Below are 26,413 nucleotides of genomic sequence, written 5' to 3' on the forward strand. Positions count from 1 at the left end.
GGAGGTCTAAATAAATTTGTCGTTAAATTTTCTTCCATAAAAATGACTGATGATTTAGTCACCATAAATTCCTGTCCAAGTATAGACATTTTAATGGTGTCTCATACGATCGGACTTCTATTAGAGACTGAAATATTCAAATTTAATGAAATTTGAGATTTCGTGTCAATCATTTTTAACGTAAGTTGGGTCTTTTTTATTACCAGATGAATTAACATTACAAATACAATCACTGCATGAATTCAATTTAGCAATGCCTAGTATTTCGCTACGTGAGCGGAAGGTTGTTATAACCAATGTGGCGTTAAAAAAAATCCCTTTTTTTGCCTTTGGTCTGCCTCTATTAGTTTCGGCTTTCTTTGTCAACAATTTTTATGTAGCACCAGAGTTTCACTTTCGTTTTTAATAGTAGTTTATATTTCACATCCTTTCGAGTTTAATTTTAAAAAATTAAACGTGCCTCTTTAATAAAAAAAATAACAAAATTGGAAAAAATATATATAACATAACATAACATTGGTATTTCTTTTGGTATGATTAGGAATTAAAAATATTAATTCTAGGCACTTAAAAATATACATAATGACAGGTATGCCATTGGTCCATCTATCCTGCTCTGTGGAGATGATATGGACCACTAGGGGTAGGGTAGACGGACCATGCTATACTTCGTCTTTTTCAGACGTTTGGTTATAGTCCTCCTTGCAACCGACACATTCATACCACTAGAACTGTCATCAAGAGTAACGTCATCTTCAGGCACTGAAGATTCACTTACCTTTCTCTTACTTTTTAATTTTCCCTCAGGTTTTACGTTCTTTTTGAGTTGTGCATATTTCTTATTTTTTATAAATTCCTTAGCTGTTATCTCTCCAGATATTTTTTTACGAACTCTTTTCGCTGCTGCAGATAAAACAGGTACAGGCATTACTTCATCAAGAGCCTTTCCGGGAGTTATATCTTCATCAGGTACTGATGACTTGTTAGGGTTGACAGGTAAGGCTTTTAGATTTTGAATTCCGGAGGAGCCTGGTTGAGGAGACTCAGCTCTAACTAATAAGTTATCCGTCTGGACCGTCTGTAATGTTTCTGTTTCAGGATTTTCAAGGGGTGTGGTTATTTTCAACCATAAAACGGCATTCAGCGTAGAAGTTGCTTTTAAGAGATTTAAAGAAGGTGTGATCAAGAGGCTGCAGGTAGTGAGTGGTATGCGATGGTAAACAAAACAAAATTATATCATTTTGCTCAGCAAATTCTAGTAGGACCAAGTTGGTCGTATGGGACGTGTGGCCATCTACTATTAGTAAAGTTTTACCCGAGGGCTTTCTTGGTAGAAAATGTGTTCGTAACCTTTCTAAAAAAATCTCGCTATTAACGTAAGCAGATTTTTCCGACATTCTAATTTTAGAACCCGATGGCATACCTTCATGCCAGTCTTCTTTTTTATTTTTTTCTTTGAAAATACAATAGGGGGGGATAAAAGTGCCTTCTGCGCTACAACATGCTATGACACTAATTGTCTCACCCTTTTCCCCAGGGCTTACGCTTGGAACACATTTTGATCCTTTTTCGGCTAGTACCTGACCAGCCCTAGTGTTCAGTTGTTTCATCTGTATTGAATATATGCCCGGGTTTATCATAAAAATTGTGTTCAGTAATAATTCTCTGTAGATCCGAAAAGTAATTATTAACGGTTTCTCTTGATATTCCCAAAGCTCGCGCAATTGAGGTGTTCTCGGATTTTTTGATTGAAATTTCAGGTATTCGCTTTAAAAGAGTTCTAACCATTTTTGGCCAGCTTTACCTAAAAAAGACGATAATAAATTAGCAATGTGGTTTTTATATTTTTTTTAATTTACCTTCTTTTTTATTAAATTTATTTGGAATCCCCAGTCGTTCAGCTAAATTAAACGCCATGATTCTTACTTCTGTTCGGGTGGGTGCAAAGCCTGCCTTTTGCAGTATTTTTATGTGACTGACTATTTTTGTTTCGACGTTCGAGCCCAAAGAACAATCTGGCCCCAGACGATTACATGATTATATATTTTATACGATTGTATATTTTCAATTTGCGCTTAAAAGTTGTTTTTGGGATCCCAAATGCTTTCGCGGCTTCGTTAATGCCCATACCGCCATTCTTCACAGCATCAACTGCATCACCTAATGCTCTAGCCGTCCAAGAACCTCTTTTAGGTGCGTTTTGTTTTCAGATATATTTATTGGGCATAATCCTAAAACAAAATAGGCTGGCCCAACTCTCCTCCACTTAAGTGGGCCATCTATCCTCAAATAGGAGGATAGATGGACCAGTGTCTAGCTTCTAAAATATGCCGATTAGAGCTACGATTGGTGCTCTCTAGTACACCTTGTATATGGTATCTAAACACTAATCCAACAAAAATCGGTTAAACTTACCTGATTTAAAAAAAAAATAAGATTCTCAAAACTGATATAAAATTTTTGCACGTGGTGATTTCAACTATCGTAAATAACATTCGCGAGGATGCGTTATAATGCGTTCCAGTCGCCGTCTCAAAGGCAACTGACGCTAAGAAACAGAACGGGACAGGTTAGTCTTGCCCTGTTGCCAAACCTTGCCGGATATTTTGAGTGGACCGTCTACCCTCCTGGACCATCTCCCATCCTTTTACCCTGTGTATTTAGTATAGTGATCAACTAAAGAAAGGTTCATGAGGCAAATAAGAAAACACAGACAAGAACAACAAGGCGTATGGCTAAAATAGCGCCTAAGCTATACCGTGTGGAACAAAAACTTATATGACATGGTTATCAGGTTGACAAAAATCTACAAATTAAAAATAATTTTACACATACAGGGTACGTTAAAAAAAAATAAGGAAAAATATGTGTTTTTTTTTAAATGGAACATTCTGTATTTTATGGCGTTATGCTTTTGAGGACAACAAAAGCTTTGCACAGATTCCTCCTTTTTTAATTTATATTACTGTGTTGCCACGTAATATTTTTAATGTTTTAAGGAGTTCATTAAAATTCTTATAGCAACCACTGTATTCAATCTATCTTATGAAAAGTTGTCTCATCAGAAAAAGGTACCAAATTAAAAAATCTAGGTTGAGGCATCACACTTTGTGCTTTATCTTGCGAATTGACTTCAATCTTGCATATATAATTCATGCATTAGCTGAGTATGGTAAAGATGAGAATGTTCGTTTCGAAGCATTTTAGTCATTGAACTTTCACTAATACCAACTGGTAATTCTATAGCAAGTTGTCTTGTACATTTTTGGGGAGTCTCGCGTACACTTAAATCTACCGTCATTTTATTTTCTTTATTTATAGATGGTTTAATTCGTTCATGTTTTTTATACATTATCTCTTCCTGTTCTTTGAAATTCTTCTTTAATTTTCTCAAGTACTTATGGTTGAGGGTGCCTTCTCTCGGGATAACGTTGCGCATAAATTCTGGATACCAAAAGTGTATATCGTTCAGCAGCTTATCGATAAGTTCTTCCCGTGGATAATTATTAATTTGCAAGTAATACAATCATTTTGATCTTTAAAATTTCACCTCTAATTGGAAATATGTATTATTAACGAATAGTATTTACAAACAGTAAGTCAAATGCAACTAATTAAATGTCAGATCAGTATTTTTGCCGATAGTCTGTCAACAAGACATACAAATTTTTCTTAACAATCTTGATATAATTTTTAAACATATTTTTGCGCTTTTATTAACATAGTTTTTTAAACAATGCAAAATATTTAAAGAAAAGCGAGTCGGGTATAGGACATAATTGTAAAAAATTTAGACATCTAATTTTATGAAAGAAAAGAATGCAGGGTGTTTTAAAAAAATGAAGTTAATGCATCTTTTATTTGTGTAAATTGGTAAATTTATATTTGACACTTTTATACTTCTATTGAAAGGCAAGGCGGGTACCGTAAACTATATATTTACAGTAAAACTTTCGTTTATCTAGATTGAACACATCGGTTGCCATAAGAATTTTAATGAACCCTTTAAAACACAAAAAATATTCTAAAAATACGAATTACATAGAAACACTATTATGAAATTTAAAAAATGAGTGTTCCATTTGAAAAAAACCACATATTTTTCCGTAACTTTTTGTGAACGTATTACGTATATGTAAAATAATTTTTGGGTTGTAGATATTTGTCAACCTTATAACCGTATCATATAAGTTTTTTTCCACGCGGTATAGTTTGGGCGTTATTTTATTCGTACACCGTGCTGACGCACCCTGTATTAAGCAAATATTTATAATGATATAAAAAGCACAATCAACATATCACGTCAAAACTACGAACTGTGGAAACCCGACTAGTATGAAGGAAAGCGCTGCAACCCACTTATTTTAAATACTCACAGAGCAACACATCACGTTTGTACTGCTGTATTTCAAGAACTGTACATCGAAGAAAAGAACTTCATTATTAGTTTTGCAAATTTTTTTTATTCTACATTTTTGAAATCCTGCCGACAGAAAAAAAAATTATTTCGAAAAACCAAAAAAAAATATTTTTGGTGACTAACTTTTTTTCAGTTGATTATAGACCTTTGCGTGTAAGATATGAATTGTAGAGAGTTGAATTCTCTAAATTTTCTATTTAGTATATTTTTTTGTACGACTTTTTAGCCAAAAAAATCAGATCCAAGAAAATGTTGACTTTTCCAAGAAACTGCAAGGGTGAGGTTGAAGGCTTCTTTTTGATTTTTACATGAACTATAAACGATAGCCAAAATATAAAACCTTCGATTATTTGTGACCTTTTTTTCATGCCAGATTTATTGTACTAAATAGCATTAAATGAAAATAAATATAATATTCTTGAATAATTGGCAGAGACAAGAACGAAACCAACCTAAAACACTCTATTTATTAAACCCAATGAAAATTATGATTTAAAGCAATATTTAGTGTAACTAAAATAAATGCATTTTGCCATCAGCTCCAAACAAGGTCGTTTTATTTTAAATTTAGGCAACATAATTTAATTAAAACGTTAATGAATTAGCAGTACTGATTTAAATTAGATTAAGTGCGGCAGTAATGTTTTTGAAATCCCTCCCTCCTAAATATGACGTAGATACAGTAAAAGGTTTTTCCTGTTTTATTTGTTGATTAAATCAATGATCTGATTTTATATAATAACTGGAAAATTGTTCAAAATAACCGTTGCAGAGCGTTCGGTTAAAATAAACTTTTTCGCATGCGGGCTTAATTAAAAAAATCCCCGCTGGTTAAACAAGTTTTGAACGCGTATGCAATCTAAGCGCTAACCTAAAAAAAAGTGAAAAGCGTGGATTTCTCTTTTTTGTTTTTTTTTTTGTTTTTTTAAATTTCTGGCAGGATTAATTGTAGCGAAATCAAAACCGCCAGTTGCGGCAACGCATGGGAGATTTTAACTTTATTTTTGAATACAAACTTAGTTTGGAAAGTCAATATTAGGACGTGGGTGTTGATTACTGGCTGGTGTGGGTGTAGCAGTTAAATAACTAAGCTTTTTAATTAAATTAGTAGTTTTTAATTAAATTTACTGTGAGGCATAATTCCAGGAATGCCTGGAGTAAAATTAATTATTAATTAATGTCAGGAAAAAATTCATAAAAAAGATTCAAAAGCTTCAAAAACATAAAGGAATAACTTAACTTGGATCCTGGATTACATGTATGTAAAATTTATAAATGCCTAAAAGAAATAAACTATTGTCATAACCGCCTGGGAGTCATAAAATTATATCCAGTTCCCGAAATAAAATTAAGAAATAATTGAGACAACGAAAATTGGTTGATTTAGGGAAATAAAGTTTTATTTGATGATAATTAAGTTTTGTATAGCAAAAAGATATATTTAACTTAATTCGCTATTCCTCCAATGGCTTTATTCCAAGAATGTTAAGTCAGCCAAAGACATTGAGTTTCTCTTTGTTAATGCCTAATTTAGAAAAAAATGTGAAGTGTACCTTTTTCGGATATTTAATATGAATAAAAAAAATATGTTTATGCCTTGAAGCCAATAAGAGGAAATATCAAATTCTTTAGAAGAATTCTTAGATTCAACAAATACACTTGCGTACATAGAAATCGGCCCACTGTAAACTTTTGACTTTAAATATATATTTTTTTTTAAATTATACATCAGATCAAAAAAAGAAATATGCTGTTTGAAAGACAATTTAATATCCTTTAATATGAGTATAAATTTATGAAAACTTATTTGAACATTCTATCTTTAACATAGTGAAATTGATGCATTAAGAAAATTAGGCTTTTTTATTATTAACATAAATAGGGTTATTGACAATTTAAAACTTAACACTTAATTTTTTAATAATGGGTATGACCTCATCTTGCCCTAATAACATGTCTCATACGATTAGGCATAGATCTAATCCAGTTTGCTATTGTTTCTTGCGGGATGTTTAGCCACTCTTCTTCTACTGCAACAATAAGCTCTGGGATCGAGTTTGGGGTACGAAGTCTAGCTCGAATTCTTCGTTTTAGCTCATCCCATAAATGTTCGATCGGATTTAGGTCAGGACTGTATGCTGGCCACTCCATAACCCGAAAACCGATTTCTGCAATGTAATCTTGCACGATTCTTACGGTGTGCGGCCTTGCGTTGTCATGCATAAAGGTAAATTCATCTCCAATGTAGTCGAAGTAAGGTACCACATGAATTGCTAAAATTTCCTCGACATACCTAGCAGCCGTTAAACCTCTTCTTCCGTGAACACGGTCGCCCTTACGAATGAACTGAAGGTCGGTTCGTGCTTCTATAGAAATTGCACCCCAAATCATGCAGGAACCACCTCCATAAGCACTTCGCTCTTCAAAGCAGCAATCTGCAAATCGCTCTCTTGGTCTTCGGTACACTTTCCTTCTTCGGTCGCTACCATGGAGGCATATTCTGGGCTCATCTGAGAACAGAACAGATCCCCATTGTTCCAACGTCCAATTCAGATGATCCCTTGTAAAACGCAAGCGTGCTTGCCGATGAGCTGGAGGAAGTTTTGGACCAATCGCAGGTGTTTTAGGGGTCAGGTTATTTTCCTGCAGTCTTCGTCTCACTATTCACTGACTAATAGGCACTCCTCGCACCTCACGGAGCTGTCGTTGCACTTGAACGGCATTAAGGTGACGATTTTTTAATATTGTTGACACAATAAAGCGGTCATCACGAGCGGTTGTAAATCGCTTCCTACCTGTTCCAGGTCGCCTATGAAAGGATCCAGTCTCCTCATAACGTTGGCACACTCTTCGAACCGCTGCGCGAGTCATATCCAATTGTCTAGCAACAGTTCGCTGACTAAGTCCATTTTCGATTAAAGCAATAACTTGGGCAGCTTTTTGTAGTGTAGTATGCATTAAATTAACACACTTGAACACTATTGAGGTTATGAAAAACGAATAATATGCAAATTTCAGTTGCAAACGCAATAATTTTATTATTTGACAAATTTGTTATATTCGTTACAATCACCACATAAACACGGTTCATTTGTTTACCGGTTGCTACGCATATAAACGATAAGCCTTCTTGATAAATTTCTACTCACATTAAAGGATATTAAATTGTCTTTCAAACAGCATATTTCTTTTTTTGATCTGATGGATAATTTTAAAAAAATATATATTTAAAGTCAAAAGTTTACAGTGGGCCGATTTCTATGCACGCAAGTTTATAAGCTTTGTATTAGTTATATTAATACAGTTGATACAGAAAATGATAATACTAATTTTGAAAGATTAAGAAGTAAATTCTGCATCTTGGATAGATCTCTAATAGTTTTTCAATGAATATTATTGCACGATTCAGATTCAGTCTCCTTATAACTCTTAAAATCAAAAGAAAAATATAGCTGTGTGACATCAGCAAAGGCTTTTATTTTATTAAATTTAAGGGCTTTTAAAATATCAGACATATAGATTAAAAATAGTTGGGATCCCAAAACAGAATCCTTTGGTATTTCGAAATAAATCTCTACCTAATTACATTGTCTGCCATTTACACACATTTTTTGAAAGATTTTGCTCAAATAATATTGAACAATTTGACATGAAAATGGTGAAAAGCCTTAATACTTTGAATTAGTCATCTACGATTAATTGTATCAAAGGCCTTAGAAAAGTTAAAAGAACTAAGACACTGATTAATTTTTTATACACTGCACACATTATATCATTCACAATATTAGTTAAAGCCGCAGAAATGCAAAATTTGTTTAAAAGCGGCCTTGCATGCAAGGTAATATATTACTTCTTACAAGATTCATACATTTGGCCATACAAAGACTTCGTAATTTTTAAATAATATATGCAAAATACTTAACAACTATTTTGTCATTAGATGATACAGGATATTTAAAAGCGGTTTTCAGATGGAAATTTATACTGTGATAAAAGGAAAAAGTGCATTTAAAATGCAGGTGTTTTTTTCTTCTTTTATTTGTCGGGCACATCGATTAGCGTAGTCACGCGCGTTTTCTTCAATAAAAACTTTCAGATGTTCAATTTGTTGTTCATTGACTTTAATGCATTTTTGAAATAGGTAAATAACTTGTACATTTTCAATCACTTGCGGATCGATTAGACCAATTTCTTATCGAATCGAATCGAATAAATTATCAACATTATTTGGTCTATTCCGATTCAGAAAATCCGATTGTGTATTGAGAGGTGGTTTTAAAAAAATGTTTGAAGGTCAGACAAAAAACACTACCTGTACTAGTAGATAACACAGTCAAGATCTTTACATCATTTGACCATTTTTAAGTTTTTTAGTGAAATGCTTATTTGAAAATGATCTGCTGTTTTTCTCATTGTACTTTCTTACCGAAAGAGAATATACATTGTTTGGATCTTTATTTTAAAAGTAACTTGTTTCGTGTGAAAGAATATAATTAACTTAGAACATTGAAAGGCTACAATTAGTAAACAACAACTTTGTTTGAGTTCAACATGTGCACAGCGCCAAAGGGGGTCTTTTGTTTACAAACATATTCATCGATTCTCTGTTGTCAAGTTTACACGCATTTTCAAAACAAAAAATTTTCAGCTATATCTCAACACATAATAACGTTAATTTAACTCATACATGTTAGACTTTGGATGAAAAATAAAAAGTAGAAATAGATATATGTTATTCCATGCGCAAAATAACGTCTTTAAAGCAAAAAACAAATTATTAACATTTCTATTCCAAAACCGCTTCTAAAAAATTTGTAATGGTAACAACACAGGCAAAAGCTGTCATCACCTTGCGAAATGTCATCTTGACAAACGGCTTTGTGTTTACATTCGGCATTTGTGAAGTTCTGTGTGTGTTTTTTCTTTAGTTTTTGCTTGAAAAAGGTTCAGTCATTGAGTCATTTAAGTGTTTTTGTGAACTGTTACAATAGTAAAAACTTGTGCCGTATATGCTACACCATGAGAAAAAGGCGATTTATGTTGATCTTTTCACAAGTAAATACCGATATTGTCATAACATCATATCAAGTGACAACCGTCGTCATGTCATAAAGGTAGAATAATAAAAACTTGATAAGAAATGTATAATAACTATAAAATATTTAATTTCCATAAAAATGCTTTTTATTAGATAAGTACCTTTACTCTAATGAAGTATCGTGCGCGATTCTTCTTGTATTGTTTATAAAATTGCTATGTCTAGAAGAAATAAACCACGAGTTCAACTGCCTGATAAAGATTACTTTAAATGGCAGCAAGGAGCTCGAGAGTGACCTGAAATCGAATACGATGTCACAATTGCATTTTTAAATTAATAACTTTTCTATTATAGAATCTTCGTTTCGCGTCCTTTCAACACATATAGGGAAGAAACAATCATTTTATTGCGCGTTTTGGTTCAGGTTGGCATCAGCTTGTAATATTGCCGAAGGCGAAATGGGGATGGGGTTGGGGGGGGCTCACAAGGGCTGCACCGACATCATTTTAAAGGATTTCTGTTATTTTTCTTGTCAGCGAAACGGCGGCGGAGTTGTTCATACGCGGCGCTTCAATTTCAGTTTTATCTGGCCGGGAAAAAGCTGTTACTAGTTGGAAATGCCTTAAAGGTATTTCGTTATGATCATATATTTATTACGATTGTCTCATATATGGTATTTATACGATACTAGAATGAGTAATTTGACCAATTACATTTCTATTTTTGTGGCGGTATAAATCTCTAAAGAAAGTTGTTATTGTGCGCAATAACCAACTGCTTGCAAGAAAATCTCGAATGACTAAAGAGCTTTTAGAAAATGAAAGCTTTTGACTTTACTTGAGGGGTTAAAATCTGAAAGTATATCTTTATATATGAAATAAAAAGCAAAATATTCAAAACATTATTCTCTACAAATTTTATACAGGGTTTAAACGAGTCTAATTAACAATTGTCCAACGTTTTAATTTTCAATATGATAAGTCCATTTTAGTCCCAAATCGATCCCAAATCCAAGGTTTGAATCGGTCCAATTAACAATTTTTATTATATTTTATATCAAAATTGTATCGTCCAAGGACTTGATTTTCAAAGGACCACTCCTTTTTAGGTCGTGTGTCAAATCTGAAAAACCATTAGCACTAAACTCATAAAACAAAAAGCTGAATATTCCAAAAAATGTTCTCTGCAAATATTGTTCAGGGTTAAAATCAATCCAATTAACAATTTTCAAAATATTTTGCGTCGAAATTTTGTCGTCCTAGAACTTGATATTCAAAGTGCCCATTTCTTTATAAAATCCCAAATGTGAAAGACCATTAGCACTATTCTCATGAAACAAAAAGCAGATTATCCAAAAGAATTTCTTCTAATATTTTACGGGGTTTAAACTAGTTCAGTTAACCATTTTCAAATACATTTACGTTGTATTGTGCAAGTATATATAGTTGATTTCAAGGTGTCGACTCCCTATTAAAGTCCAAATCTGAAGAAGCATTAGAACTATTATCATGAAATAAAAAGTAGATTATTGACAAGAACAAAAAACTACGAATGTTGTTCAGGGTTTAAATTAGTCCAATTAACAATTTTCAAAATATTTTACATCTACTTCATTGATTTTTAAGGGGCCACTTCCTTTTAAAGTCACAAATCTGAAAAACCATTGGCACCATTCATATGAAACAAAAAAAAGTAGAATATTCAGAATAATATGCTCTATAAATGTTGTTCAGGATTTAAACTAGTCCAATTAATAATTTTCTAAATATTTGGCATCGAAATTGTGTCCTCTAAGGACTTGATTTTCACGGCATATATTCCCTTCTAAAGTCTCAAATCTGAAAAACCATTAAGATTGTTCTAATACAAAAAAAGCAGAATATTCGAAAGAAAATTCTATAAAAATGTAGTTCATAGGTTTAAATTATTCCAATTAACAATTGTCAAAATATTTTGCATCGAAATGATGTCGTCCAACGACTTGATTTTCAAGGTGGCCATTCCCTTTTAAAGTCTCAAATCTGAAAAACCATTAAGATTGTTCTAATACAACGAAATACAGATTATCCGAAAGAAAATTCTCTACAAATGTTGTTCACGGTTTAAACTATTCCAATTAACATTTTGTCAAAATATTTTGCATCGAAATTGTGTCTTCCAAATACTTGATATTCGAGGTGGCCATTCTCTTTTCAAGTCTGAATTCTGAACAACTATTAAGATTATTGTAATGCAACAAAAAGCAGATTATCCGAAAGAAAATTCTTTAAAAATGTTGTTCACGGTTTAAACTATTCCACTTAACAATTGTCAAAATATTTTGCATCAAGACTTGATTTTTAGGGTGACCCTTCCCTTTTAAAGTCTAAAATTTAAAAAATCTTAAGCAGTATTCTTATGAAACAAAAAGGTTCCAATCAGGGTTTAAACCAGTCTTATTAAATTTTTATGTACCAGCTTATAAACGAAAAATTGTATAGTGCTGATTGTGGAATGTGCACGTATAAACCTCCTTTGTAAAATCCTCCTAATTTGTAAATGGACATATGTCTGTAGAGTTTAAAAATAAATAAATTAATAATGAAATAAGATATATAGCATGAGATCAATTCACTGAAAACATTCCGATACCGAAAGGAATTAAACAGGGTGACAACCTTAGCACCCTTTTGTTTAATTTTCTCCTGGACAAAATTTTAAGTAAAGTTACGGATCATAACCTCATTGAATTTTCAAATTTACTTGCATCAAAATGTGTTGTCTAAGGACTTGATTTTCAAGGTTATCATTCTCTTTTAAAGTCTGATAAAATAAAAACAGCAAGAATGCCTCATGCGTAAATTTAAAAGTGACGATATAAAATAAAAATTAAATTAAAAAATAATTTGACTAAATAGGATCATCTCTTGATTACAAAACCGCTTGTGCGAGAAGACCCTTATAGAATGGAAATAATAATTATAAATTTTAATAATTTAGTGTTTTTTTAACAAAAAAAAACTACTTAATAACTACGCAAACACGCGTTTTTTATAACAACGTAACCAACTGTTATTCACAAATAATATTAGAAATATTTTTATTAAAAACCTGAGATATTTTATCTTAGTAGAGGAGAAACCAGGAATGTTCTCTATAAATGCTGTTAAGTAATACAATTAAAAAAATCAGAAATGTTAAATTGAGCATATCCAAGTTGATTGAGTCTAACGAGACTACTCGGACTACTCTTATTTACAAAAAAAAGAATGGTATTCCATGAACATCTGTATATAACTATTAACCCAGAAAACGCCCCAAAGGCCTTTTACCCCAAAAAGTCCATCCTTAAGCCCCTTTTTTGTACCTTAAGAAGCACAAAGAACCCAACCATTTCAAAGGAAAAGTAGAATCTATATCGGGGCATACATATACATCTTTCGCCCCTCGGGAAGAGTGGTGTAGCGATCCCCGGGAGCATTCGATTTGGCATAGCACAATCGGAAACATAAAGAAATCCCCGGGGAGGAGGAAACTGTTCTACTTATCGAACATTTGCAAGTATAATGCGTAAATAAGCATAGAAAGATGTCGCGAACGTTACAGATATTTCACAAATTTACTAAACCGGGAATTCTCATCTAATTATGATAAACTGGGGAGGTGTACAATATAAGGTTATCGTGTGTATAGATCGAATGGGACGCCATGTCACTCTACCGCTATAAATTATTAACCTGATTGCACTTAATTGCCTATTCATTAACGGGATACTGATCAACGATAATCCATTTAACTGGTAAATGTTGTCATCCTGTATCGTATATGATGCACCCCCAATCGTGTATAGATGCATCCGATAAGCCCTCAGGATATCGGGAGGGGTTCAATTATTTGGAAGTTTTATTTTTCCTTAAGGGCTCAAGTAGTTAAATAACGTTTTACTGACATGTTTTAAGAAGATTCCACGAACATTTAGAGAAAACATATTAAGCTGTGTCCAGAACACCTTATTGGAAGATTCCCTGAATTTCATTTGTCATAATTTGTACTACTCTTGGCTATTCTAGGAATGTGACTATGAAAAAAAATTGTATTAAAAAAATAAAAATTATCTTAAACCACGTGATAAACGGCCTGGAAAAAATATCAAAATGACTTCTTGGATTATGAATTTTTGACTTTAGTTTCCTCAAATCGGGATAAAATATAACTTCAACTGTCTAAATTTTTTTACTGCCTGTAATATTGATAAAACATACCTTGAAAAGAAATGAAAATTAACTTTATATCCTTGGAGATTATAAATTTATGACCTTAACTGCTTAGTTAAGTAAATTTATGAAGTAAACTGCCTAGAAAAAAATAAAATCAACTTTAATTGCTTGTAGATTTTAATATTATAAAATGTTACTTTACAGGAACATGGTTGTACTGTAAGTCCAAGAATTTCAGAGAATTTATTTAATAGCTGTCCTCTAGACAGTTTAAAGTAGATAAAGTACAAAATGGTTAAAAGTAATCTTACAACCTACGATATCTATAGATGGTAACAATTTATATATGATCCTAAGATCAACTTTCTCCGATTCAACGTATTCAGAGGTCTCTACCAAGAACCAGCCTCCACGCGAGGCTTCTACTAGGGGCGGGCCGAAAAATGGAAATTTTTTTTTTTTTTAATATCGCAAGTGAGTAATGTAGAAAATGTCTAACAGGCGAACATTAATGATTATACAAAAGATGGCAGATTAAAAAAAAATTAATCGGGCCCCAAAAACCCTTAATATTCAAAAAAAAAAAAAAGAAAAAAAAAGAAAATTAATCTGAGTAGCGAAAAAATGTATATAAAAAATCAAGACAATAATTTTATTTTCCACCAGGCCCCAAGCTTTAATAAAACTAAAAAGTTTTATGCAGCTCTTCGCCTGACTTGGTGTTTATGTATAAAATGCTGTCGGGTGGGCGATTAGCGAATATTTAGTTGTATGATTTATGTATTACAATATAAATTAACAACAATTAAATATAAACACTAAACCAGCCCAGAACTCGCCACGTGGAGGTGGCTGCACATCGAGTTCCAACCACCCACCCTCCCCATTCTGAACAAAGATTAATCTTTTGCTGCAGCAAAGTATTGAGCTTTGTTTTCAAAAGTAGGTAAATCTAACCTTGCATCAATTTTTGCGCCAATATATACATCTCTTGCTACACTTCCGCATAATTTTAAAGACGCCTCTGTTATAAGCTTAACACACCTTTCGACTGCCTGAGTGTGACAAGGATAATCGCCAACATTCATCTTCTGTTGATAAATCTGCTCCGCTAATTATTTAATTGAAAATAATTTGGTAATTGGAGGTTCGGTTAAATGTATGCTCTGCCAATCAATAATATCTATTTAGTCATCCGCCTCGAAATTTAGTTTTGGAGTTTTGAAAACTCTAGGTTCCGTTATTATTTGCGTTCTGGCTTTCCTTATTCGAATAACTGCTAGTTTCCTTATATACTCTCGAGGGTCTGTTAACATTGAAACCAGTAAATTTTCAGGATGCGCAAAATACGAATTCCCTTCTATCACTTTATCGATAATATTTCTGATAGCTTCTGGAAACTGCCTAGATATTTTAATCATCTCCCACAAGTGTCTAGCACCATCTTGTAAGAGCGGCTTGGTCTTTATTTTAAACCACATTGGTGCGTAAAGTTTCATTATAAAGTTTACTATAACTTTAAAGTTCTCTGATGGATCCTTTGTGCCAACATATAAACGAAGAATTCTGTTTGCTGTTGTTAACCATCTGGAATGGGCTAACTTACCAGGATTCCGTTCAGGTAATTGTTTGGAGCAATTTCCATTTTTAATGGCTTGACACATTAAATACAAATATTGCTGATCAGTACTGAGCTCTTTGGCATTAATTTCTGGTAAGTCAGTATTAACCACAATAAACTCCACAACAGGAGTTTTTTCGCAGTTGTCTAGAAGGCTCCCAATAGGTCCTTAATATTTATATGGTTCCTTCGTGTGGCCGTCCATTTTTTGTAACAAATGCCTTAACGGCAACTCGTTTGCATGAAGTAAGCAATAAGCATCATGCGCATTAGTATGTTAGCAGCGGCGTTGTATTAAAAAAGAATATATTGTATTACGAGAAGGTTGTGCGTTCGGGGCCCGGTTTAACCTTAATTTTTTTTGACCAATTTTTACACACTTGTGGGGTTGTATATTATTGTTTAGAGTCTACTCAGATAAAAATAATAAAAAAAAATTCTATTTTTTTTTAATATTTACCCCCTCTGGAGCCCGGCCTAAATATTTTAATTTTTTCTCATCTTTTGGGGAACTTTATTTTTGGTCAGTAGGAAACTTTTGGTAGCTACTTGGTTTTGATTTTCAAAAAAAAAATTCAGGCCACCCTAGACTCACTCTTTACTCTCCTTAGCTGTCTGTCAGCTCTTAATACAGTATATGCTTTAGGAAAAAGCTGAGAGTCTAAAATGACGTTTTGATAATATAGTGGTAAATAAGATGATGTAGTGGGATTATTTAGATTTTATAGCAACATAGAATGTAACATGCTCATATTTAATTATTAAATTTACTTCACCATTGGATGGCCGCTATTCCAAATCATGTGTGGCTTTTCGGAGATTACTCCTTTGGGCAGGACTGCTAATCACTACTTTTGGCAACTGGGATTCGACATATCGACTCTTCTAATAGAACCAAATTTCTTCCGACTTTTTAAGAAATTTTAAACTTTAAAATGACTGGATAACACTACCTTAATGTACTTACGCCCATTACTATTAGCTTTATCCAGCTTGATTAGTTCGGTAACATGCATTTGTTTATGAGTAACTTCGCTTAATAAGTTAGATAGTTGAGTAGCTTCAGACTCGTTGGGCAAGAAGTTCATGTTAAATAGTATAACCTTATTGATGCGTTTTTGACGTTCAAGCACCTCGGGCAATCGGACTCCTAGTTAACGTTGCTATCATCCGATTTTTTCTTGCTCTGTATGAGTTAAAACTTCACTGACTATATAATCAATTTGTGACGTCATAATGGCGGGAAAAAAATTGATTATGGCGCCAAATTTGAATTTCGTTTCCTGTTAGTACTACTCTTCGAAATTCAGAGGGCGCAACATTCATCGACGTTTCAGTGTTCTTTAGGCTCTTATAGTACTTTCCCATCTAAGTAGTATTAATCTATAGACCATGGCTGTTTATTTTAAATAACAATTCCTTCTGTGGAAAGCCACGATTCCATGCGAAAAATAAGAATTCCCAATTCGCTCTACTTGAATGGAAACAAAAGAGCACAGCCCAAATGATGGTAAGTTCTGTCCATGGTATTTTCCCTATTTTAAAAGTACCATATTTTTATCTTGTTTTCAAGCCTTCGAGACGTCAATAAATATCCACAATATTAAAGATGATCTTCCAATTGATCTCTCAGACAAGAAATGTTCAAATAGCAAGATGACAAAAATCAACCAACACTCGTCAACGCTCATCCGACGTAATGGAATAAAGAAAACGAAGGATAAGACACGCAAAATATGAAGAGTAGTACTAACAGGAAACGAAAATAAATTTGTGACATCACAATGACGGGAAAAAATTTGATTATGGCGCCAAATTTGAATTGAAAAAGTGTCAAATTGGGACTTTTTTATTCTCCATATTAAACAAACTCCTCCGTTTATTACTTTTTCTATCTGCGTAGTATAATTTCTGAACGACCCATACATTCCCTACTAGATACATAGGTCTGGGTTTCAGAAATTAGACTAAAAATATTCACCAAATAAAAAATTATATTATAAAAAGAGATTATAGCAAACAATTCACAAGCTATACAATAAATTATGTAAGCAATTAAATAACAAACTGTTAAACATTAAATAAAATTAAAAATTCGTCCAAATTTCCAAATCCAATCGTCCAAAAGGTTATGGTAAATGTATAAAGATCAAAAACAATGTGATAAATTCAACAAGGAATTACTACCTACACAATTTAGAAGTAATTCCTATAGTAAATATTATAAACTAAGCAATATATATAATCAAATTTCAATATTATAATAAAATTAGCCTCTGTAGGCTAAAGATAAAAGAACTATGAAAAATGGCCGCATTTAATACGATATAATTTGATGCTTGACAGTCCATGCACCTTCGGTAAAAGCGGTAGTTTAAGTAGTTTTGCGTTCTTAGCGCCAACTAAATTTCGAGGAGTAGACGCTTTTTAGTGTTCCATAAGTCACCCAAGCTTTCAAGACCTGCCATGGTCATTGTTTATTTTTGGATTGACCGTCGAAGTGACAGTAGACTGAGTCTCAACCTAATCAGTTCATCCCTATTTGACGATTGTTCTGTCACTACTTGTCTTTTATTTACTTTAGCATTCCATGTGAGGTTTTGGCGGTCAAAGAAGAAATTTTAGAACACCCCTTTATAGCGGATAAAAGTGGTTTAATTAGATTTGAAATTTCGGTATAGCTCAGTTGTACTCTTGTTTGGAACCGTAATTTCGCCCGGAAGGGTATTTACGGTACTCCGGTTTACCCTTTGGGTAACGCTTTTGTCGTCTTGGACTCACAGATAGATACCTGATGTAACTCACTTGACTGGTCATTGAGTTGAACTTCGGACCACCGCGTTAGCTATTGTATCGATTTTGGCATATAATCGACCCGTTGCAGTCAACATATCCGTTCTTATTCTTGTCGGTAAATGAATCATTGCATTTAAAGCACGCTGCCATTCTGGTGAGTTAGTCGTAGGGCGATAAGTAAGATTTTTGTAAGTTTACTGTGTTTGTTGTGGTGTTAATTTTTGAACAATGGTTTTAAGTTTGTTCCTAGGGCGCTGGATAACGTAACCACAATTTGGTCGGGATACATACAATATCCACTAAAAACTGCACGGTGTGACACAAAACTTATTCAGGTGACAAGAATCGCCAAAAAAAACATTAAAATATGAGGAGCAAGTTTTAAATAAGGTACCCGGGGGTAATAAGGCCCACCTAAAAAATTATAATTAATATCTACGAGAGAAATTTACTTTTTCAAAACTTTTATTATTATAAAAAATAGAAAAGGGTATAAACAACATAATGGTAATGTTTGAACATAAAATAATCATACTTATAAGTCGAGACGCGAACATTAAAAAAATTGTCTTCTGGGCCTTAAAGCCTGCAAGTGCATATAATGAGGCCCATATATTTAAATGAACAAAAAATAAGTCAAACGATTAAACAACACTAAAAAAATAATAAATAAAATATTAAAATAATGATATTCAAACATAAATATCAAAAATATCCTTTTGGGCCTTAATATCTGCATTGACATATAATAAGATTTGAATGAGAAATAAAAAAATAACAGTTTAACAAAATACTGTATAGAATAAAAAATAAATGTTACACACTAAAAAAACAGTATCAAAGATAGGTAAAATATGGTATTAAATATAAATCTAATACTTAAAGCATACAGCCTGGACACAAAAAATTTTCAGTATCGTCCTTAGTCAAACCAACACAATCCTCATGGACCCAAAAACCACAAGAAGCACATCGTCTCATATCTGACGACTGTTGAGACTGTTGAGACTCCACCTCCTTTAAAAATACGGATCGCTTGACTTCAACTGCTTTGTAATTTATAGCTTTACGTCTTGGAGTAGATTTTTTTTTGACTAGATCTGGTGTTGGTAACACTTCCGCGAAGGAATTATTCAAAGGGATTAATTTTTTACGCAATTCACTTAAAGGCAGGTTGTAAGAAAGTAGACTCGTCTCAGGTTTAGAATCGACTATATTGATCAGATAGAAAATACATATACATTTCGTTAACAATAATATTAATTGGTCTTGATCTATTAACCTACATCAGTGTTGCGACCTAGATTTGACGTTGGGTTATATTTGTTGATACTAAATAGTTTACATAAAGGTAGCACCACATCTTTCCCCTTTTAAAAGAATGGCTTTTATTTTGGGCAAAGATAAAAGACATTCGTTTTAAATAAAATATTTGCCCGTATTTTGAGAAAGCTGTGTTGCTTTGTGAAATACCGTAATTATTAGTCTATCCTACCCCTTTTTTTTTTTTTTTTTTTTTAGATAAAAAATATTTTAAGACTTACTCTTAAAATATTTACAAATTATTATCACTATTACCATAATTATCCTTACACTTATACGTCACACTACTACGATAAATACTTTTATAAAATGATGTTTGCGAATAAGTTATTTACAATGTGTGAGTATATGTCAACATATAATATTACTATACTAATTCTGTTTAATTTGTCGCGACATTAGATTTATATACATACATAATACGTCAATTTTCACTAGCACAGTATTTGTGTACTCTGTTTTTATGCACAGTAATTACTTTCCCTTTTTCACTTTTCACTGTACAATTTACATAAAGGTAGCACCACAAGGTATCTGAGTCATATTCCGAACCATCGGCGGCGGCGGTCGTCTCCTGGTAAGGTCTCTCAGTTACAAGACTTGGGGCAAATGCTTCAATGGGAAGAACATCCTTATCATAAGGGCATATCCTCGTAGCTCGAAAGCCGCTTGTAATATTTCCAATGGACATTGCTTTCTGCCATGTAGGTGTAAAAACTTCAGAAAATCTTTCCCTGTTTAAATCACGTGTAGGATGTTTATCCCAGTACTTTAATAATTCATCGTCCCAATAAGCTTCAGATGCTCGAAATATAGCTTTGTCCATCGGCTGAAGCTCATGGGTGGTGTTACTCGGCAGACAATATAAGTGAATGTCATGAGCTTCTGCTTTCTCAGCAATGCTAATATCCAAATGGCATTTAACCCCATCAAAAATTAAAATTACTGGCGGAGGCGACATGTATTCAATGAAATGGTCTAGCCACTTATCAAACGTTTCTATCGTCATGCTCCCTTTAGGAGTCATCATAACTTTTGAGCTAGCCGGTAAGCCATCTGAGTAGGTTGGCTTCATTCTCTTGCCCTTAAAAAGAATGACAGGCGGTATGGCATGTCTGAGAGCATTAGCGCAAGCGACAGTAGTTGTTTTTCGGCGTGTTCATGAGAAATGAAATGCACTCGTTTTGCTCCTTTGACTGCTAGAACGTTGTGTTGGTAGTGAAGAGTCAAGCGACAACCCTTCTCGTCTATATTATAAATTTTTGGTTCTTTATTTTTTAACTGAGTGCACTCCAACAAATCTCCTAGTTTTTTGATTATAAAACGATTTAATTTTTGGGCTCATGCTGGATTCATGAATTGAGATCGACGTTTTGATATTCTCGGATGATTTTTTAAAGAAGTCCTTATCCACTCCCTACCAGCGAGACGTTTTTCCTGATTGAAGCAATGCTTAATTTTCTTTTGCTCAACATACCTGACCTTCAAGAACACAGACCTTCTTAATGCTTTTGGTGTAAGCGGAAAACCTTTATCGGCTCGCCGAATTATTTTATTCTCAAGATCAGTCTCTTCATTATCGGTTAAAATTGTTTTTCTACCTAGTTTTCTTTTCACGCTTTGTGATTTAATGTGGTTTCTAAGTGTTCTTCTGGGTATTCCGCACTTTTGTTCCACCCAGCGCTGAGATTTTTCCTCGTTAATATAATTTAATGCCTCTCTCATCATCTCTTCATCCCAATTTGCCCTTATCCCTCTGCCTTTTTTATCCATCTTCTGTAAAAGAATAAATAAATCTAATGAATACGTGTATTCATGGCGGCAGAAAATAAAGCCCAAGCCTTTTTTCAATGCTTTGCAGAAAATAAGGCCCGGGCCTTATAACCTGTAGCACAATAAAATTTATTTTGAGGTTATGAAACAACAAACAAACCCAACATAAAATGAAACGCTGCATAAAATGAAACTATCAGATACATAGATTATCATGCATATATAATGAAAAATCTACGTATTATTAAAACAATTTAATTTGCTAACTTACCGGTCGAAATTCTTATAAAATATAGCACAGCGAAACGTGACACCATAGAACAAGCCAGGAGGCTCATAACCATAGAACAGAATTACATTTCCGGCCACAATAATACCAAATATTATTAACATATGGCGATATAAATATTTTAGGCGCTTTCCATCGGGCAAACCAGCGTTGGGCCTTAATATCTGGTGGGCCTTATTACCCCCGGTTGTCTTATTTATACATTTTGCTTTAGCAAACAGATGTTACTGATTATGGATCATTAAAACTTGACATCAACTCCACTGACAGAACCACCAACTAAGAGGTGGTTCTTAGACCCTGGTTTGTCAAGATTGCCTTTACCTCAGATAGTTTCTTGAGGTATCAAAACCGTTATTTACCGAAATCATTGAAGAAGAAATAGTCTTCTCGAAGCAAACCCCTTGTAAAAATGTTTCCTAAGATATTTTTACACTCTTTATTTGAATAATTCTATTATATTCTCTTTTTCAATTTTTCAGTTCTGGATGTTCAGTAAAGGCGGCGAAATCCGACGTGACGAGAGCTGCGTGGACTATAGCGGTCAGGAAGTGATCCTGTATCCGTGCCACGGAAGCAAAGGGAACCAACTTTGGCACTACGATCCGAATACAAAGCTGATCCGGCACAACAGTAGTGACAAGTGTATGGCCATCAACATGGCCAGGAATAAGATTGTGATGGAGAGGTGCAACAAGGAGTTGACACACCATCAATGGCTTATGGAGAATTACGACGAATCGAAGTTGAATTGATAAGTAATAGGTCGAATATTTGTTTTTTTTTCCATTTTTTTTAGTGTTGACGTTATTGGCTTAAGGCCATTAGACATTTATTAAATGAAGGTGACTTATCGTTTTTTTTTTAATTTTTCTTTTGTAGCTGGCTAAAATAATGATCAGGCATAGTGTGTCCTAAAGATGAGTCAATGTAAAAACGTCGACTTATACAAGGGCATAATCGAACATTTTCATGTACATGTATTATTTCTTGTGGCTCAAAAATTGTGTAAACCTCTTTTTAAGTTTATTAGATGTGGGGTTAAGTAAAGATCAGGGTATTAAATTTTAATATTTCCAAGGTTTTGGCCTATGTTAGGCCATTGTCAAGGATATAAATAGTGGAGGCAAGGATATTTACTAATTCTAACCACATCACATTTAACAACAACATAAACATTTAAAACATTTGTGTCGCGTTATCGGCTATAACACACCTTTTAACAAGATCAAAACAAATTTATAATAAACAAATTTTTAATGATTAAAAATGATATATTTGCATCTTAAATGACAAATAGAAAACCTCAAAATAATATTAGTGTGTAATGTAAACTATACTCGAAAAATATTGCGTTACCAAAATACAAGGTATTAAGGTGTTAATTGAAATATTTAAATTGAATTACATTTTCAAAACTACTTTGGATACTTAATTGAATTTGGTACATTTGTAGAGTAAGGGCGACAAATATGGAATACTTTTTTTAAAACTGCAAAATTATAAGAACTTTTTTATTTTTTAACACAAAAATATTAAAAGTAATTAAAAAACATGTTATATTAAGCTATTATAACTTGTATTTGTGAAAAATAAAAACGTTTCAAAAATCGTAATAAAAAAAACGAAAACATTAATATTTCCCTTTTTTAAAAATAGGGTCACAAATATGGAATACTTAGAAAACTAAACAAAATACTAAATCTATTGGCAGAAATCGCAAATATAAATGCCAGATACATATGAGGTACATTGCAAATGACACCATGAGTTGCAGAATTTGCACTGTATCCACTGTTTCTTGGATTTTTTGTTTTCCAAAAACTTTCCACCACAAAACAAGCTGGATTATCAGAAATATCTGGAACTTTTTCACCATTTTCGCCAGTACATAATGAATCATCTGAGTCATCATCTGCCACAAAGTCTTCTTCAGAAGAGCTACTTGATTTTTCTGAACTGTATCCCAAATTTTTTGTCTTACGCTTAGCTTGACTTCTTAATAAGATAGCTGTTGACGTGCTGGGAGTATCGGAATTAGTCAAGCTTGTTTTACTCTGCCCAATTTTTTAACTTGAAGTTTTGATCTAGTTAAAACAGATGCTTTTGCGGATGATTCCAATTCTGTTTTGTAAGGTGACGCAGTTATTACGGCAGCTTTCCCTGCTTTTCGTCCTTGTTTGCTGGTTTTTTTACAAATGATTGGGACAGTCGAGACCATCTCAGGAGTTACAATATTTGTTGGTGGCGTCGGATTTTCAGTATCTTGAGGTACTGGAAGAGGGACAACAGCAGCAACTTCATTTTTTTCGATAGTTTCGGATGCAAGAAAGTCAGATTCATCAAAGATATTTGGATTAAGGGGAAAAATGCCGGTGGCTTTAAAACCATTAACAGCAATCTCACCACGCTGAACTCTTAAATAAGCCTTGCCGAAAATTTCCATCACATCAAATGCAGTTATTGGTCTGGCATTTTGTCATACCCACGTTCTTATCTCCTCACTGTAATGAGCTTTGAATGATCCCATAAAAGATTTGTCAAGGGGCTGAAGTTTATGTGTTGAATGTGGCGGTAAGCACACAATCGTTACATTATTTTCTCTGGCCATATTAATGACATCAATATTGCGAGTATGCGAGTTATGACCGTCTAATAGGAGCATAACTAGAGATTCAGGTGTAGGCTTTACAGTCGCTTCAAAGTGTTCAAACCATTTTGTAAAAATGTTATTTTGTATCCACCCTGATGGATAACATTCAAAATTTGTCCCAGGTGGAGCCCCCTTTGTAAGCTGCGAGCTTAAGTTTTTCTGGGGAATATAACTAAGGGTGGAACAAAATTGCCCCTGCACTCATAAAATACTACTGTAATTAGTGAGCCTCGTTCTGCGGCTAGTCATGTTACCAATTTGTCGTTTACCTTTACGTGCAATTACTTCTGGCATCTTTGAAGGCACTATAGAGAGACCACTCTCGTCAACGTTGAAAATGCGTTCTGCTGAATAGTTATGTTTTTCATATTTATTCGTTAAGATAGTAAAAAATGACTGAACGTTATCTTTGGAAAAGCCCTTGGCTCTAGCAAAAGATGTGCCTGTAGGTCTTCTAAATGACAATGTATCTGAGTGCCGTCTCATAAACAGCCTAAGCCATCCTTTTCCAGCTGTTTCTTTGCCAAAAGGATTTGGCAGATTATTTTTAATAGCAAGCTGATATGCCATATTCCTTATGTCGTTTCTGGTTAAACCAAAATGCTTACTTTCCATATGAAGTAAGTACCTTATAAGTTCATCTTCTAGTTCTTTTGTAAGCACTGTTGGTCGATCTAGTTTTGTTTCAGCAGAGATATCTGGATCTTCGTCTTTCTGACAGTGTCTAAAAAGGGTTCTTCTGGGAACATTGTAAGTTTTGGCTGCCTGCAGGTACCCCATTTTCTGTTCCTTAACACTGACTTGACTACCTTTTGACGCCATACTGAAATTTAAAAAAAAATCACATAGTTCTATTTCATTATATAAAAATTGAGGTTTCTAACGCAGAGTACAAGCACAAGATTTAATACATGGGATACTAATATGGAATACTATTCCATATTTGTGGCTCAAAAAATTACATATTAGTGACCCTCATAACCTAATCCTATAATATTCTAAAAAATATTTCTATGTTAAAAAACAAACTTACCTAAAAACTATTGTAAACTATGATGTTTGAACTGTCACAAATGCACAACAGTTTAAATAAAAAATAAGTATTTTATCGCTAACACATGGAAATAGCAAGATTTGCAAAACTTTTATGATGCCGCAAAGAAAATGACTGTCCATGGTGAGCCAACAAAACAAACTAGAGACGGACCGATCAAAAAAAAAACTTAGATGAATGCACTTCGACACTTTCAACGTGCAATTAATAGAGGGCGCTTGCTGCCTTTTCTGGTTTACAACTATTCCATATTTGTCGCCCTTACTCTATAGGTAGCAAAGGCACATCTTTTTATGAAAAAAATATTATTTTACTTCAATCAATAGCGTGAGTACGGACACATCTTTATCGCACAATTTTAATGAAAAAAATTATTAAATTTACAACAAAAAATCGCCTGTTTGTTTTTTTTTTGTTTGACTTGTCGTTGACACAAAAAAATTAAAATACGTACTGACTCAAAAAAAATTAAAAACAAAAAACGAAAATAAAAAAATTATTAAAACTTTTAACAACAATCACAAAATGAAAGAAAATTAAATTTAAAATTACAAAAATTGCTCAATACATTTTTGACATCTTGTCAGTCTTTTATAATGAGTAAATCGTCTAAGGAAACCTATACAGATGATTATTAAGAAACCCTACAAACAGTTCCAAGTTCAATCTTAGAGGCAGGAAATATCGACTATAAACATTACCATTAATAACGCCCAACCACACGTTTACCAAAAATTAATTTTGAACTGATCCTGGCCGAATTTCTATGTGTGATTTTAATATGACCAAATATGAATATTATGATAATTTGTTACCCTACGTCTCGTAAAAAAAGACTCATCCGTCCAAAGAACCTTATGTAAAAAATTTGGATTTTTCTCCATTGAACAGTGGAAAAATATTATTCTTTTTTCGGCATCACCGGGATGCAAATCCTGAACCGGATGTAGGTGATATCCATGCCTATGAAGTATACGATTAGTAGTTCGACGTTTTCTATTTTGTTCATTATTACCACGCAGGCCAAAATTCCAAAAATTCTGATAAAAATCGGATTCTCTTAATGTTTTCCATCACAAAATCCGTAGCAAAAATAAATATCTGCGTATTCGTTGTAAGAAGACTACATTGTTTAGATTAATACCTAATTAGAGACAACTTTAGTCGCAGTGTTAATAATAATTATTTTGATAATAAATAACCAAGCATTCAAAAAACTGTCATCATAAAATGCAAAAACACTGACAGTA

The 26,413-nt window shown here is 33.2% G+C and overlaps 1 protein-coding gene across 4 annotated transcripts in view; it reads left to right on the forward strand.

Moving 5' to 3' along the window:
* Positions 1–22,311, forward strand: part of LOC126739778 (putative polypeptide N-acetylgalactosaminyltransferase 9) — a 501,736-nt gene extending 479,425 nt beyond the window's left edge. For all 4 annotated transcript variants that reach the window (XM_050445610.1, XM_050445594.1, XM_050445615.1 and 1 more), the window contains exon 11: positions 21,939–22,311. In XM_050445610.1, coding sequence (XP_050301567.1) covers positions 21,939–22,211 — 273 coding nt within the window. In that variant the 3' untranslated portion in view covers positions 22,212–22,311. The remainder of the gene's footprint in view (positions 1–21,938) is intronic.
* Positions 22,312–26,413: the final 4,102 nt, after the last annotated feature.

This window comes from Anthonomus grandis, chromosome 1 (genome assembly GCF_022605725.1).
Source record: "Anthonomus grandis grandis chromosome 1, icAntGran1.3, whole genome shotgun sequence".
Lineage (NCBI taxonomy): Eukaryota > Metazoa > Arthropoda > Insecta > Coleoptera > Curculionidae > Anthonomus > Anthonomus grandis.